At 48.7% G+C, this 15,176-nt stretch overlaps 1 protein-coding gene across 4 annotated transcripts in view; it reads right to left on the bottom strand.

Moving 5' to 3' along the window:
* GALNS (galactosamine (N-acetyl)-6-sulfatase) overlaps window positions 1-15,176 on the bottom strand; it is a 41,553-nt gene that overhangs the window by 9,563 nt on the left and 16,814 nt on the right. For all 4 annotated transcript variants that reach the window (XM_063168195.1, XM_063168196.1, XM_063168198.1 and 1 more), the window contains 3 exons: window positions 14,582-14,718; window positions 12,025-12,127; window positions 4,139-4,260 (listed from right to left, as the gene is read on the bottom strand). In XM_063168195.1, the coding sequence (XP_063024265.1) occupies window positions 4,139-4,260; window positions 12,025-12,127; window positions 14,582-14,718 (362 nt within the window). The remainder of the gene's footprint in view (window positions 1-4,138; window positions 4,261-12,024; window positions 12,128-14,581; window positions 14,719-15,176) is intronic.

Below are 15,176 nucleotides of genomic sequence, written 5' to 3' on the forward strand. Positions count from 1 at the left end.
ATTTTCTTCCATAATAGTAAAATCCATTGCCCTAAGTAAAACACAGGAATTTTGATGTTCATAATTCAATAAACTCATTGCTCAGAGCAGAAGCTGCTACAAACCTGGAGTAACAACAAGGTGTGAGCAGGCTGTACTCACCCTGTCCTCACTTGTTACTAAGCTTTGCACCTCTTGCTCAAACTGGCAGCATTTCAGAGATTTCTCTTATAAATTCCTTGGCTTCAAAACACTTTCTCTACTTCAGGCTGCATTAGGTATTTTACTAACTGTGTTTTCAGCTGTGCCAGCTTTGCTTTTTATATATACATATAAAATATATAAATAATATATAATATATTATGCATTTATATATATAAAGATTATATATAAATAAAAATAATATTTATGCAGTATTATAGTAAATGTCTGCATAAACAATAATCTGACTCAGATAATAAAACTGACAACTGCTGGTGAAGATGGTACCAAGAGATAATTTTGCTGAATTTGTCACATTGCAGAAACAAGTTCCCTCTGTGGTACTTAGCACACACACCACAGCCCAAAGATAACAGAATCTGGCCAAGGAAAAAACCTATCAGATCTTTTAGTTCTGCATTTGGATAAATTTGGTAACAAGGGCAGTTATTGCATGCAGGGAGGAAACAAAGCCCTGCTCAGAGTCAGGGAAACGCTTCTGCTTTCTGTGCTGCCCCACTCACGTTCTGGGTTACAGTTTAAAGCTGAGAGCTATTAAAAAAGAGAGATTTTCTGTCCCCAGCCTGCATTGACCTGGTGACAAAAAGGCACAAAGGGCTCCCCTCTCACCACCAGGGATGAGGTGACTCCTGCACAGGGTCCAAAGGGGCTCCAGGAGAGGGACTTTGGGCAAGGGATGGAGGGACAGGACACAGGGAATGGCTCCCAGTGCCAGAGGGCAGGGATGAACGGGATATTGGGAATGAGGAATTGTTCCCCGTGAGGGTGGGCAGCCCCTGGATCCCTGGCAGTGTCCAAGGCCAGGCTGGACAGGGCTGGGAGCACCCTGGGACAGTGGGGTGTCCCTGCCATGGCAGGGGTGGGATGGGATGCTCTGTAAGGTCCCTTCCAATCCAAACCATTCCAGGATATTTCAAGGCAAATGAAATATCACAAACACAATTGTGTCCCTTGGCAGAAGATGAGGAGCAGCAGCAGGAAGAGAAGCCCCAGCCACGGTGGGAGGGCTGTTCCCAGAGCAGCTGAGAGCAGGGGGCAGCACCACAATGGGCAGGGTCAGCAGTGCCAGACCTGTCCCCACACCTGGCAGGACCTCCTGGAATTGCCTGAGCCATCCTTCAGTGCATGAGGAGCTCCTTTTGCTGGCACTGTTTGCAGGCAGGCTCAGGAAATGCAGGGAGCAGTGTGAGGAAGAGGAAGGACTTGTCCTGCCTCACCAGGGAGCTGCACATGTCACTGCTGCCTCTGGGGCTTGCAGGAGTTGCACCTTCAGGGATCCCCTTTAGCAGCCACTTCAGCACAGACTGAAAAGCTTTGCTTGATTTTTGGAAAAATTGGTAATTTCTATCCACTCACCTTCCTAATACAGAGTAACAATCAGGGAATGGTTTGGGTGGGAAGAGACCTCAAAACTCATCTAAATTCCAACCCCCATGAGATGACTCAAATAGAGGTGGGCTTGGCAGGGCCAGGTTAACAGTCCTGAGGGTCCAATCTGAAACATTCCCTGAATCTATAAAGTGTCCCTGTGTGTCCTGCACGTGCAGTGTCCCTGCCCTGCAGGTCAGGGTGACCGAGCTGCTGCTTCCTGGGATTCCCTGGCTCGGAGATCCCAAACACAGAAGCAGTGAATCCCTCTGGAGCTGTAGGTGATGCCAGCCCCTCCTGAGCAGCAGGGACACCCACTGCTGCTGGCCTTGCACATGATCCCACTCCAAACTCATGTAAATCAAGAGAGATGACAGATTATTAAAACCATTTCAAGGGAGAAGAAAAGGCTGCACTAAATAAGGAATAAATGTAATAAAAAGTGAGCAAAAGCAGGCAGGGAGAGCAGAGGCAGCACACAGGGACAGACAGATGCAGGCTGGGAGCAGGATGCTGGATTCCCTTTGGAGAAACATTAGTGTGGGGACTCCCAGCAGGCTCCCTGCCAAGGGGGATAATTAAGCTAAATAAAAATACACACCAGGAACAGCTCCACAAATGAGGATAATTTAATTACCACATTCGATAGAGCAGACCCACTTCCCATGAGTTTTCCATTGTGACCAGAGAGGAGACAATAGCAGCAGAATGTGCTGGAGAAAGGAAGAGTGGTGTGCTAAAAGCAGGGCTTCTATTAGGGGCTGCATAATAAACACCAGCCCAGCTCTCCATAATCGGGTCATAATCTTGCCATAAAATTCAATCAGAGCAACAGCTTGTGAATATCCAAAAAATCAATGCAGCCATATGAGAAATGATTGCAGTTGGAACCCTGGAATTTATTCCAATGCTCACTCTGGGGTGGTGGGAAGGAGCAGTGGAATCACAGGGAAGCAGGTGCTGCAAACACCTCTGAGGGGAGAGCTCCTCTGCCTCAGATCCAGAGGAAACACAAACAGAAGCCCAAAATCACAGTGTTTAGGGCTGAGAGCTCTAGAGCTCACCCAGTGCCATCCCCTGGCAGGGCAGGGTCACCTGGAGCAGGTGACAAAGGTGACACACACAGCAGGCAAGCTACAGTTCAGTTACTGCTGCCCATTCTTTCGATTTCTGAAAAAAAGATATTATTTCTATACACTCATTCCCTAAAACAGAATTCTGGAATGGTTTGGGTTGGAAGGGACCTTACAGCCCATCCAGTGCCCCCTTGCCATGGCAGGGACACCCTCCACCACCCCAGGGTGCTCCCAGCCCCATCCAGCCTGGCCTTGGGCACTGCCACAGCTGCTCTGGGCACCAGGAGCTCAGCACCCTCACAGGGAGTAATTCCTCCCCAATATCCCACCCATCCCTGACTCTGGGGCACCCATTCCCTGTGTCCTGTCCCTCCATGCCTTGGGAATGACCCAGTTGTTAAATCTCCCTGGAAGGCCAGCCCGGTTTGGTTTCACTGAGCTGTATTTCCAGCCCTGGGGCTGCAGCTGTGCTCTGTTCATTAGTGCTGGAATGCAGAGGGAGCAGAGCCCCCAAAGAGCTTTACCCACTGCTGATGCCCCTCTAAAGTGCTCTGTTAAGTGAGAGAGAATGGAAATATTCTCCCTCCCCTCCTCTCTCCAGTGAAAACACTCCATGGGCAGCACAGGCTCAGCTCCTCTGGAAGGAACGGGCTGAGTGTGTCCACTCAATTATTCAAACCAGCTGAGTAATGGCAGCCCTGTCAGCTCAGGAAACATCTCTGCCTCTCCAGGCTGCTGCACAAACCCAGCTCTGGGCAGGCAGGCCCAGCAGCTCCTGTTCCTTGATTTATTCCCACCCTGTCCCTGTCAGAGCCCCTGCAAGGGATGAGGCTGAGTGTCCCTGCATTTGCTGCAGGGAGGGAGGTGGGGACACCTTGGGAGCATTTTTGGAGGTGGCAGGGCTCTTTGTGGGCTCTGCTGAGTGCATAAATCCTTGTGGGAATCTCTCAGGGCATGGTGTGTGCCAGAGATAAACATTTCAATAGCAGGCTTAGAGGAGAATGGATTCAGACAGGCAGGAGAGCCCGAGGAAGGAGCAGCATTGGGCACAAAGTCCTGCTCAACCCCTCTGGAGCAGCTCCCTTAGCTGGGGCAGGAGACAGGAAGGTGACGAGCCTGCCCTCCAGGGACTCCAGCACCACACAGGTTATTTATTTATTGCTCCCCTGGCCCCAGAGCTCCCCAGCAGCTCTGTTTGAATGTGCTGCACCCAGCCCTGACCTGGCCAAAAATTGGTGTTTTCCTCCTCCCCGAGGGGCTGCAGGACACACAACAGGAACAACCAGGCTGACAGGTCCATGTGCACACCCATCCCACCTGACCACCCAAAACCAAGGGTTTTGCTCCTTCTCCTGAGAAAAAGCCAGCAGGAAAGCCATCATTTCCCAGCCTGGCTCTCTGGGACAGCTTTTAAAGCAGATTTCAAGAACCAGCAAATAAATTGTGACCAGAGACACTGCTGAGTTTTCAGGACAGCCCAGGAAGTGGCTCACCTCAAGGGGTACTTCTCCCCAGGGTCCCTGCCCAGGTGGAAGAGCAGGGGCAGGTAGGTGTGCTCCTCCTGGCTGTGTGTGGTCACTCCAGCCACGCTCTGGCCAGGACAGAAATCAATGCCCTGCAGGAAAAAGGAGAGAGGCCATCAAAGGTGATGCAGGGCAGGCAGCAAGACTTGAGTTGATGCCACTTTCTGCAGCAAAACACCAACAAACCTCAGGATTGTTTTACACCAAGAGTCCACTTCAATCTCCAAAACACATTCTGAGCTGCTGGGGTAAAATAAGTTGAGCAAGTGGTGTTGCACTAAGAGCTGAAGCAAGGCCGTGCATGCTTGTCTTATAAAAATATAATCCCAATAAAATATTCATTAAAATGAAATGGCAGAACAAAAGACAAAGAGGTGGAAGCATTTAATCATAAAAAATCTGCACATGGAAAGGATTTTCTGGCTGGTTTTTCTGGCTTTGGAAAGCCCCAGGAAGATGGGATTGCTTGACACTTCTGATCAAAACCAAAACCCCAGGAGAGACATCCAGAGAGGCAACAGGCACCTGAAAACTCCCCTGGCAGCACCCGAGGGATCAGTTTCTCTGAGAAATGAAGCAAATCTGGTAAATTTTATAAAAACTGGTGTGTTTTCAATTGGATTCATGGCAAGCTGGTATTCAGGGGCTGCCCTGGGCATGACAGTGGGGATGGGGGTACTGCAGGAAGGGGAGACACCCCCACATTGCTGTCTCTGGCCATCTGGGGGGCACGGGGTGGGATTTCCCTGCAGCAGCACTGGATTTGAAGGGCTCAGCTCCTGGGGAAGCAGCTGGCAGCAGCAAGGGGTTAAATGCTGGCTGGGCACCAGAGCTGCCAGCTCCATCTGCCCCTGCCCTGCCAGCCCCCCTCCCTCCCTGCCCAGCCCTGATTTGCCAGCTGGGAGCTCCCTAATCCCTGCCCTGCAGCCTCCAGGGCCACCAGAGCCCATTTAAACCCCTGCAAGAGCCAAAAATGCAAAAAGCACTCATTTCCCTGGGCAGGCAATAAAGCAGGGCCCCCCAGCCCAGCCCAGCCCTGCCAGGCCCGGCCCCAAATGGACTTGTTAAAGCTGGGTTTTACAATTCCAGCCCCCATGCTGCTCCTCACAATCCCAAAGTGCCCCAAGCCATGGACACAGACACAGAGAGCAGGTAAATGGGAGTGCTTCAGGGAAAGGGGGAAAGCAGCTGTAGCATTTGCTTATAAAACAAACTGAAAAGGCTCTCTACAGATGTTGGTAGGATTTGATTGGCAAACAATTTTCTAAAAATATCCCGTGTTTTTAATGGACAGCTGGTCAGTGGAGCAGTTAATATTCTGCTTTTCAATAAAGCAAGAAGTTTAGAAGCCCATGAAATCCCATTTATCTGCACAGGGCTATAGATTCCTGAATCACTGACTGGAAAAATAAGGGAGTTGCTTGATAGGTTGGAGTGGCCCTACCAATAATGGACTTTAAATGGATACAAAACTGATTGACCTTCCCACCCTGTGATGCCACAGGCTCTGAAACACACAGGGAAAAGAGATTTTTGTGGGTTTTTTTCCCCCACAAAAAGACCGGTTAATGAAAAGGTATCAAAGCCTCCATAACATCCAAATTATAATTTGGATGCAAATCAAACAAGCAATTTAATTAAGAGCCTGCTAATTGGTACAATGCTCCTCGCTGCAAATGCTTCAGTGTGAAAGATTTTTGTCTCTGGGGTGTTTGTTTAGACATTGCTCTGTTTCTATTTTATCTTGTGTTTCCCAGGAAATCCTTGTAGCCCAAAACACAATCCCAAAGATTCCCAGGAAAGAAAATGCTGGGACAATTTGCCTGATGCCACCAGCCCAAAGCCACCTGTCATTCCAATTTAAGCACTCAGTCCCCTCTTGAAAAGCAGTCTAGTGGAGAAAAGTCAAATAAATAAATAGGTAAGCAAATAAAACCCCAAGAATATAATTTTAAGACATTTCTAAGGCATTCCAACTTTATCCCTGCAAATAAAATGGAATATTGCTATTTTTATGTGCTCTGTGAGTCAATATTCAACCTGCAGAGAGAGCTTCAAAGATTTTCTATCTACTCATCAACAAATTAGTAAAAAAAAAGCTATAAATATACAAAATTCAATATTATTTATTTTGCACAGGTAGGTTTGGTGATGTTTGGAGCTGGAGAAGAGGCAAGAGCTGCCTAAGCAGGATAACACCACCCAATTCTACTCTTCTGTTGTCCCTGAAGCTGTTTATTGTCACACTGTTCATAGCAATGTGCAGGGATCAATAATTTGGGCACATTCCTCACTTTTGTCCCTGTTCCCTCTCAGGTAATGGCTGGAGCCCCATCCCTGCAGGGCTCAGGGAAGGACTGGATGAGGCTCAGGGCTCACACCTGGACTGGTCCCTCCATGACCCCGGGGCTTTTCCAGCCCCGGATTTTGGGATTCGCAGGGCTCACTGATCAAACACAAAGGTCACTCCCTGTGTTTCAGCAAACTCCTGGGCTTTTCTCCTCCTGAAAAAGCCTGAAAACCAAACCAGCAGCTCCTTTCTGGAGCATCTCCTGCCTGCTCAGGGAGCCACACAGAGCATCAAAGCTCCTGCCCAGCCCTTACAGTGTTTTGCACCAGTACAGAAAGCTGTTTGCTGCAGGAGAGACCCCAACCATCCTTTCCCTCAATGATTCTGACTAAAACACGGCACTCCCTGCCCACCAGGTGAGCTTCCAGCCATCACCACCCTGTCCTCCTCAGCAATCCCACAGCCCTGTTGTTTCTCCATCCCTGGCATGCAGCAGCCTTTGGTTGCACAGCTTTAATTTCCAGAGCAAATGGCCCACAGATGCTGTGTCAATAGAGACATGAGGCAAACACAGCCACTTTGGGCTCCCTGCCAGGAGATGGAATCACCACTTGTGTTAACGGGAGCCCTCTGGCAATTGCTCAGCCTGGCTGCAGCCCAGCCCAGCCCAGTTCTGCTCACCCCAGCACCAGCAGGGCACCAAAAGCAGGTGAATACTGCAAGGAGAAAAGCACAGCTGCCAATTAAAGCCCGGAATTTTTGTTTCTTGCTGTTTGCACAGGTAAACGGTGCCCTTGGTGTCCTGGCCATTCCTGGGGAAATCCTCCTTGGGATCAGCTCCAAGTGAGGGGGCCAGGCTTCAACCCTGTGCACCCAAAACTGCTGCTGATGGGATAAGAGGCTGGAAGAGACCCTGGCATGGGCAGCACCAGAGATGGGAAGACCCTGTGGATGGGCAGCCCCTGGAATGATGGGCAGCCCTTGGGATGATGGGCATTCCCTAGAATGATGGGCATTCCCTGGGATGATGGGCATTCCCTGGGATGATGGGCAGCCCCTGGAATGATGGGCATTCCCTGGAATGATGAGCATTCCCTGGGATGATGGGCATTCCCTGGGATGATGGGCATTCCCTGGAATGATGGGCAGCCCCTGGAATGATGGGCAGCACCCAGGGATGATGGGCATTCCCTGGGATGATGGGCATTCCCTGGGATGATGGGCAGCACCCAGGGATGATGGGCATTCCCTGGGACGATGGGCATTCCCAGGGATGATGGGCAGCCCCTGGGATGATGGGCAGCACCCTGGGATGATGGGCAGCACCCAGGGATGATGGGCATTCCCTGGGATGATGGGCATTCCCAGGGATGATGGGCATTCCCTGGGATGATGGGCAGCGCAGCGAGCTCGATCGATGCCTGGTTCGTATGCTCAGAGGACCAAAATCAAATGTCATTATTTGTGAGGTTCTACTTGACTTCACATCCCCGGTGCAGAAAAGGCTTTATCGATCCCTTCACGTGCAGGAGAAGGGCAATGGCAGAGCCTGACTGGAATAACCCCTCTGGCATTTCGCATTAAAACAATAGCGGCAGCTTTAGAGCCGCAGCTCAGGAATCCCACGGCAGGCTCCCAACAGGCTGACAGCACAAAGGTTGATGTTATCAGCCCCTCTCCCACAACCAAAGGGCGTTTTCCACTTTCCCTTCGTTATTTTTTCCCCCTTCTTGCCTCGGTGCTCTTGGGAGGTCCAAGGGCTGTTCTGTGCTGGATGCTTTTGGTGGGAGGCAGAGAAAAGGAAATTTCCTTTCTGCTAGCTCCCATTCCTGCCTCCTCCATCCAGCACTGCATTAGCAAATGCCTGAGGACTTGCTGCCTACTCTAAATTTATAGAAAATACCCATTTTTTACCCTTTCAGACCCCTACTCTCAAAAAACCCCAGCATTTGACAGGTGGCTGCCAGTAAAAGTCCTGTGTGTTTTCACTGTCCAAGAGGGCTCTCCCCAGGTTTATCCTCAGGTTTATCCCCAGGTTTTTCCTTAGTTCTCCCTTTGCTCCTGCACATATGGCTATTTTCATCACTGCTGATTTTTGCTACAAGGAAAAAAAGGTGAACAAGAATGGAAAAGCTTTGATATCCAGCAGTCCTGGAGCAGCAAGGACTGAGCCCACGTGCAGGAGGCAGATTTTTCTGCCTCTATCAAACTGTTTAAAAATACAAACACATTTTTCAAGTCAGGCTTCCTTTCATCTCCCTCTGTCCCATTTATCACCTCTTGAATGTCAGAGATGTCAAATTATGTAAACATGAGCCACCCATATGGATGGAAGGCAGGTAAACAGCTCCAAATAAGCATCCTGTGCAATCCTCAGGGAAAATGTCCTACAAAATGCTTACTCCCACTTGATTCTGTGAGTGAGCCTTCCCTTCATGCCTTCAAGAGATCACCCCCCCAAGAATCAAGAAATCCAGTTAATCCAGCAGAAAAGGCAGCAGCAAGGTATCCTCCAGCACTGAGACAGACTACAAGACTTCCTGACAGGAGTCAGACTAGAAAATAAAATTGCTTGGGGGTTAAAAAATAAACAAACAAAAGCTGGGAAGAACAGAACAGCACAATTCATCAGTGTGTCAGATGACAAGCCCTAATCCCAGGCCATAAGGCAGAGGATGCAGACCAGCAAGGGCATGCTGCTGTCATGGGACTGGGGGATGACAGCAAACCTGTGTGCTGCCTGCATGGGATGTTTCCAGAGCAAATACTGCGAGTGCCAGATGGAGAGAGGAGCCCTCAGAGCCCTGCTCTGCTCTGCTAGGCTGTGCCTGCTGCAGGCTGTGTGTCCCTGGCAGGTTTTTATTGGTGTGTACATCCTTTATTGCTGAACCAACTCACACCCCAGCCAAACACAGCTTTCCAGGTGAGGGGCCACATCCTCCCTCACCATCCTGCTCATCCCAAACAGGCACCAGCTCCCCTTTTTCCAGGAGCAGCATGAAAATGGGGTGCTGGTTGCTTTCATGAGATAATCCCATCTGAAAGTTAAACAAAAATGGGAATTAAACCCAGGGCAAGTTTACTGTATCAGTGATTTTCCACACAGTCAATTAGCAAGGGAATTCTGAAAGGGAAAGGAGGGCTGGCTATAGTCTGTCAAAACCATGAAATATTCCCCTACCCATAAAATAAACCTCTCCAAAATGTGCAGGCAGCTGTTTGGCCACATCTGGCAGACTTCAGCTCTCTTTCCAATGGATGACAGGAAAACCACATATTCCAGGTCTGAGTGGGGACCTTCACACAGAGAGCTTCATATCTGGAAGTCTCACTGGATTCACAATGAGGAAAGACCTCTAAAGATCACACAATTAACAAATCCTCATTAGCTGGAGTTCTACTGGGATGGCAAGTTAACCTTATTGAACAAACAGCCAACAGTCAGAATTCCAAATGCCACAGATGTGCATGGATTTATAGTTGTTTTTCAAATGGAATTAGCAAACAAAGTGGCCTTTTTGATTCCAGAGTCCAATATCAACACAGCTGGGAAGCCCAGGCACTGAAAGAGGGAACTGTGCTGTAAGGTGAGCTTAGAAACTCCTCCAGCAGGGCTGGGAGCTGTGGAGCTGCTCTGCATTCTGATTTATTTCTATTTTTAAACTTGCGAGGTTTGTAATTAATGGCTCGAAGACATGAGGAGAATTGGAACAAATCTCAGCCTCAGCCTCCTCTGCATGTTGTTAATGGCTGCTCTGGCCACTAATGTGCTCCAATTTTCCCCACATCAAGCTCATGTGATCCAAGCTGCAGGAAAGAGAGTGGATTTGTAATCGTCTCTCTGATGTACAGGATAATTGCTGACTTTTATCAGACAGCAGTTAAACAAAGACTTGGAAAGAAATAAATATTCCTTAATTGCAGCACTGCCACTGCTCACAGTGGGAGAGCCTCTGGAAGGAGTAGCTGGTCCCCATTATCACTGTTCCACACTCAGACATGCAGGAAGCAGTTGAGCTCCACGCAGGGGTTTATTTATTTCCCCACTGGAATGAGGGTATGTGCTTTTATCAGCACGGAGAGCAAGGATTGCTGTGGGAATCTGCCACCCCTACACCCAAACACACAGGAGCTCCCAGTTCCTCCCACCCAGGGAAAACCCTCCACGGGTGATAAACAGGTTTTACTCACACACAAGACAAATAAATGATCTCATTTTATCTGTGTGGAATTAGCACCGAGACAGAGCATAAAAAACATTTCTGGAGCCAACTTTCCTTTCCTGCCTGCTGCCTGTAAAACAAGCTTTAAATCCTGAAGCACTGCAGTCTGAAAAAAGACAAACACACACATTTACAGCCCTGAATGGAAATGACTCCCTTGGAGCTGACACTTCCTTCTACCCCCCAGGACATCCCAGGGAAAGAATCCCTGCACTTTTATATCCACAAATGTCACCAGCACTTAGCTCTGCACCTGTGATGCCTTGAGGACCTTCCATAAGTTCAAAAAAAAAAGAAAAAAAAAAACATAAAAAAAAAAATTAAATCATGCAAACAATCCCTCCCCAAGCCCAGGCTGCTGTCAGGGCCTTGGTGCTCTGGGTTCCTGTCTGAAGGGATCTGCAGCAAGGCACACGAGTGAAGCTGCCACTCAGCAAATGCCCCAGAGTTTAGAGCCCAGAAAGACACAAAAAGGAAAGGAAATAATAGTGCTTAACATCTAACTGTGAGGAGATTAGCCAGGAAATAAATATAATAAATAAAATGGTGTACATAGTGTGATGTGGGCTCACAAAAGTGCTGATAACAGATTAAACACATTTATTTCACTGGTTTCAACCACTGCTGTATTTTCCACTGTGCTTTTCCTACAGCTTTCCTTTTAAACCATCACAAACTCAACAAACTCATCTCAGTTCCATTTCAATAATTCAAAATAGGTGTTTTGTGCCAGGAATTGTGAGACCCATGGTCAGTGTGGCTCCAGACTTTCCCAGAATCACAGAATATCCTGAGTTGGAAGGGACCCACAGGGATCAGAGAGTCCAACCACAGGTGAACATCTAAAAGCTCAGATTCAGCAGGGAAGGTTTAATATTAAGGGGGATTAAGTGCTGATTAAAGGGAGCATCCCTCAGAACAACTTGGAATTTGCTCATTTTCCTCTCTTTGTACCTGATTTCAGGAGGGGGAGGTCCAGTCCCCTCAGGTTTTTTAGGATCACAGAATTATTTAGGTTGGATATCCTCTAAGATCATCAAGCTGTTCCCCAAGCACTGCCAAGGCCATCACTGACCCATGTCCCCCAAATGCCACATCTTGTTAAACAGGGTGCTGGGACTCCACCAGCTCCCTGGGCAGCTGTGCCAGGGCTGGGCAGCCCTTTTGGGGCAGAAATATTCCTGGTACCCAACAGAAATATTCCTGATACCCCACAGAAATATTCCTGGCACCCAACAGAAACCTGCACAGCAGCTGTGGCAGCTCTGAGGAGACTGAAGCATGGTGACATCCCCCAGTTTAAAGGGGTCTGTGCCCAGGATCCCAGGTCCCTGTGCCATTACCTTGCTGTGCTCCTCCCAGGAGTTGCTCCAGGTCCAGAAGTGAGCTTTGTAGAGCCCAGCTCTCACTGCCATCAGCTCGTTGCCACGATAATAGAAAATGGGCCTGGAAGGAGAGCAGAGCTGCATGAGAAACACCAAGAGCCAGGGCCCAGCCTCCCGATAAGGGCCACAAACCCCTTAATGGCATCCCACTTCCCATGTGGATATCAGGCAGGAGCAGGCTGCCTCCTAATAGTCTCCTCTGCAAGGTTTTCAATTAACATTTCTTAAAGTGTTCATCAAGTTGAGAGCTCACAGGGTGCAAGAATGAAACATTATCCAGCTTGGCTGCCAGTGATTGTTAATCCTTGAACTCCCAGCCCCCGGGATTTCCTCTGGAGCGTGGCGGTTCCAGTGTCACACAGCTCTCAAGTGCTTGCCTGCCTGCCTGCCAGGGAAAAGGGGATTCAGGGGCCCTGGGATGCTCAGGCTGCTCTGCCCAGCCCTGCCATGGAGCTGGCAGTGCCACACAGGCAGGGTGGAGCTGGCAGTGCCACACGGGCAGGGTGGCCAGGAGGACACCAGATGCCGGCGTGTTCTGCATGACATCTCTGAGAAACTCCACATGGAAAAAGCTGGCAGCCAGACATGCTGTGGTTTTAATTCCTCTCCATTTTTTCCCCCCAAACCTCACTTTGCAGCATGTAAACACGCTGCTAAAGCTGCACTTGCTCCCAGAGGTTTCCCTGATTAATAATTCATCCAGGAAATGCATCTCACTCGCTGCATCTGTGCTGCTCCCTGGGCATCCCAGCAACATTCCTGCTGGTTTTCCCTACAAAACACTCCTGGTTTTTCGGGGGGAACAGCACTAAATTTTACTGGAAGGGACAATCTGCAGGAGAGGGGGTTGATTTGTTGGTGCAGCTCCTCTGTCCAGCTCTTTTAACAGGACACAAGGGTGAAGCTGTTTGTTACTGTCAGAGGGAACCTTTGTCTTTCCTTCTCAGATGCCATTCCAAAAACGACTCACTCTGGTGATGCCACCTGCAAAAACCTGTCCCTAAACGCAAGGTGAAATTTAAATATCCCTGTGTGAATGACAGGAGTGGCCTCAGAGCTCTTTGAGCCTCAGTAACAATGAGCCTCCCTCCTTTGTCACCAAGAGGAACAAAGGGAAAACAACTTTGTCACCAGGAACAAAGGGGAAACAACTTGGTCCCCAGGAAGAAGGGGAAGCTGCTCCCAGAAAATCCCATTCCTGCATCCTTAATGCACCTGGAAGGGAAATAAAGGCAGCAAGAGAGACCTGCCAAAGTGCAGCACCTGATCTAAACCAGTGCCATCAACAAAACCTCCCAAAAATATTCCACACAGCACTCCAGTCTCCTTTTCCATGCCATCAACAGCCAATAATGATCAGTTATTATGTGCCCTCCTGACTAAAGGTTTTAAGTTTTTCCTTGTAAAAAAATACATTTTCTATTCTGAAGAGGGATTCCAGCTTGTACTCAATATTCTGATAAAAGTTATTACTTTTCTCCCTCCCCGTTGACCTTTTCCTTTTTAAGCTTAAAAGAAAACAAAAACTGCATCTCCTGGGAAGTTTTTGGGGGGCTGTGAAAACTTTGTCCTGGTCATGTAAAAAAAAAAAAAGAAATAAAAAAAGGAGAAAAAAAAAAGCCACAATGTGCTTTGAGTGACTGTTATTGTAACACAAGCAAGGGGTTGGTGACTGCACTGAAATTCCCTTTTAAAACAAAAAAAAGAAACTTTCCAGACTTCCAGAAGAGGGACCAGGCTGTGTTTGAGGAACCTGCAAAGCTCCTGTAATACTCAGGTGTGTTCCTTGCTTAGGAGGCACAAAAGGAATTCCACAGCACAAAGGTTCTCATCCAAGAAGGAAAAGAGTTCCAAGAATGTTTTCCATGCATAAATTTCCTTGCTATCTCCCAAAGAATATGATTGCAGTCAGATCTCCCAGGCTGCCAAATTCCTCACCAAAACGCCAACTCCAAGACCTCTCCTGACCTTTGACACTTCCAATAAAATACTTGTTGGCAGGATTTGCTGTCAGACCTTGGTGCCCAAGAGCTGACAGCACATAGAGATTCCAGGTCTTTCACCCAAATCTATCCCTGCAGAAGCACTCCAGGACTTTGGGAGGAGGATTTTCCTGGTGTTTCCAGGTCCTCTGCAGCAGCACAGCCTTCCCCTCCCAGCTGTGCAGCAGGACAAGGACCCAGCACACTCTGGGCAGCTTTTGCAGTGATAAATAATGGATTGTCCCTCAGCCAGGCTCCAGTTCTCAGGCTTTTATCTCCCCTCCTGCCATATGTTGTTCCAGGGATCCCTGCTAACCCTGTGACATTTTCATCTGTCCCCAGACTCCAGTGTATGGCAACATGCCACATGTCAGGAATTCCCAGCTCAGCCTGTTCCAGCAGAGCAGGAGCTCAGGGGCAGCTCTGCTGCTGCCTGCACTCGGCTCCCATTAAATACTCGTGAGCTGGTGATAAAAACCCAGCCCAAATCTGGCATCCCTTCAGGCAGGAGCAGGGCTGGGATAATCACTGACCTGTCAATGAGCTTGCCCTGCAGGATGACAGGTAAAAGGTCGATGCCATCAATCTGTCTGTCACTGGGAGGCTGCAGACCCGCCAGGGAGAGGCTGGTGCTGAACAGATCCATCACACTGCCCAGCTGATGGCTGACCTGCAACCAAAAAGCAACAGGAAGGCATCTGCAAAGAGCCCTTCAGGAAAATCTACATGGAAACAGGTTCCCTCCAAAGCAGCCTGAAAACATCTCCCTTCACACTGCTGCAGCCACCAGTAAACTCCTCTGAAAACAATAAAGCAAAGGAAACAATCCTTATTTCACCACTTCCAGGGAGAATTTGCATTTTTTATTCTTTTCCATTTTCCTCTCCCTCTCCTCACTCCTGTGCATCCCTTTTCCAGGAGTGTGCTGTCACAGGGCTCAACTTAATTTAGCAAATTCCAGCTCATTTGTGGATTGAAAAATCAGCACTTACACCAAGGGAAAAAAAGTCCTTGATTTGTTCCCTTCTCCAGGTCATCTCTGGAGTCCAGAATACCCTGAGAGAGTTCCCAGAAAGCACAGGGATAGATGGATAATAACAAAAAGAGCCTGATGACTTCATCTGCAAA

This window comes from Melospiza melodia, chromosome 13 (genome assembly GCF_035770615.1).
Source record: "Melospiza melodia melodia isolate bMelMel2 chromosome 13, bMelMel2.pri, whole genome shotgun sequence".
In the NCBI taxonomy this organism is placed as follows: domain Eukaryota; kingdom Metazoa; phylum Chordata; class Aves; order Passeriformes; family Passerellidae; genus Melospiza; species Melospiza melodia.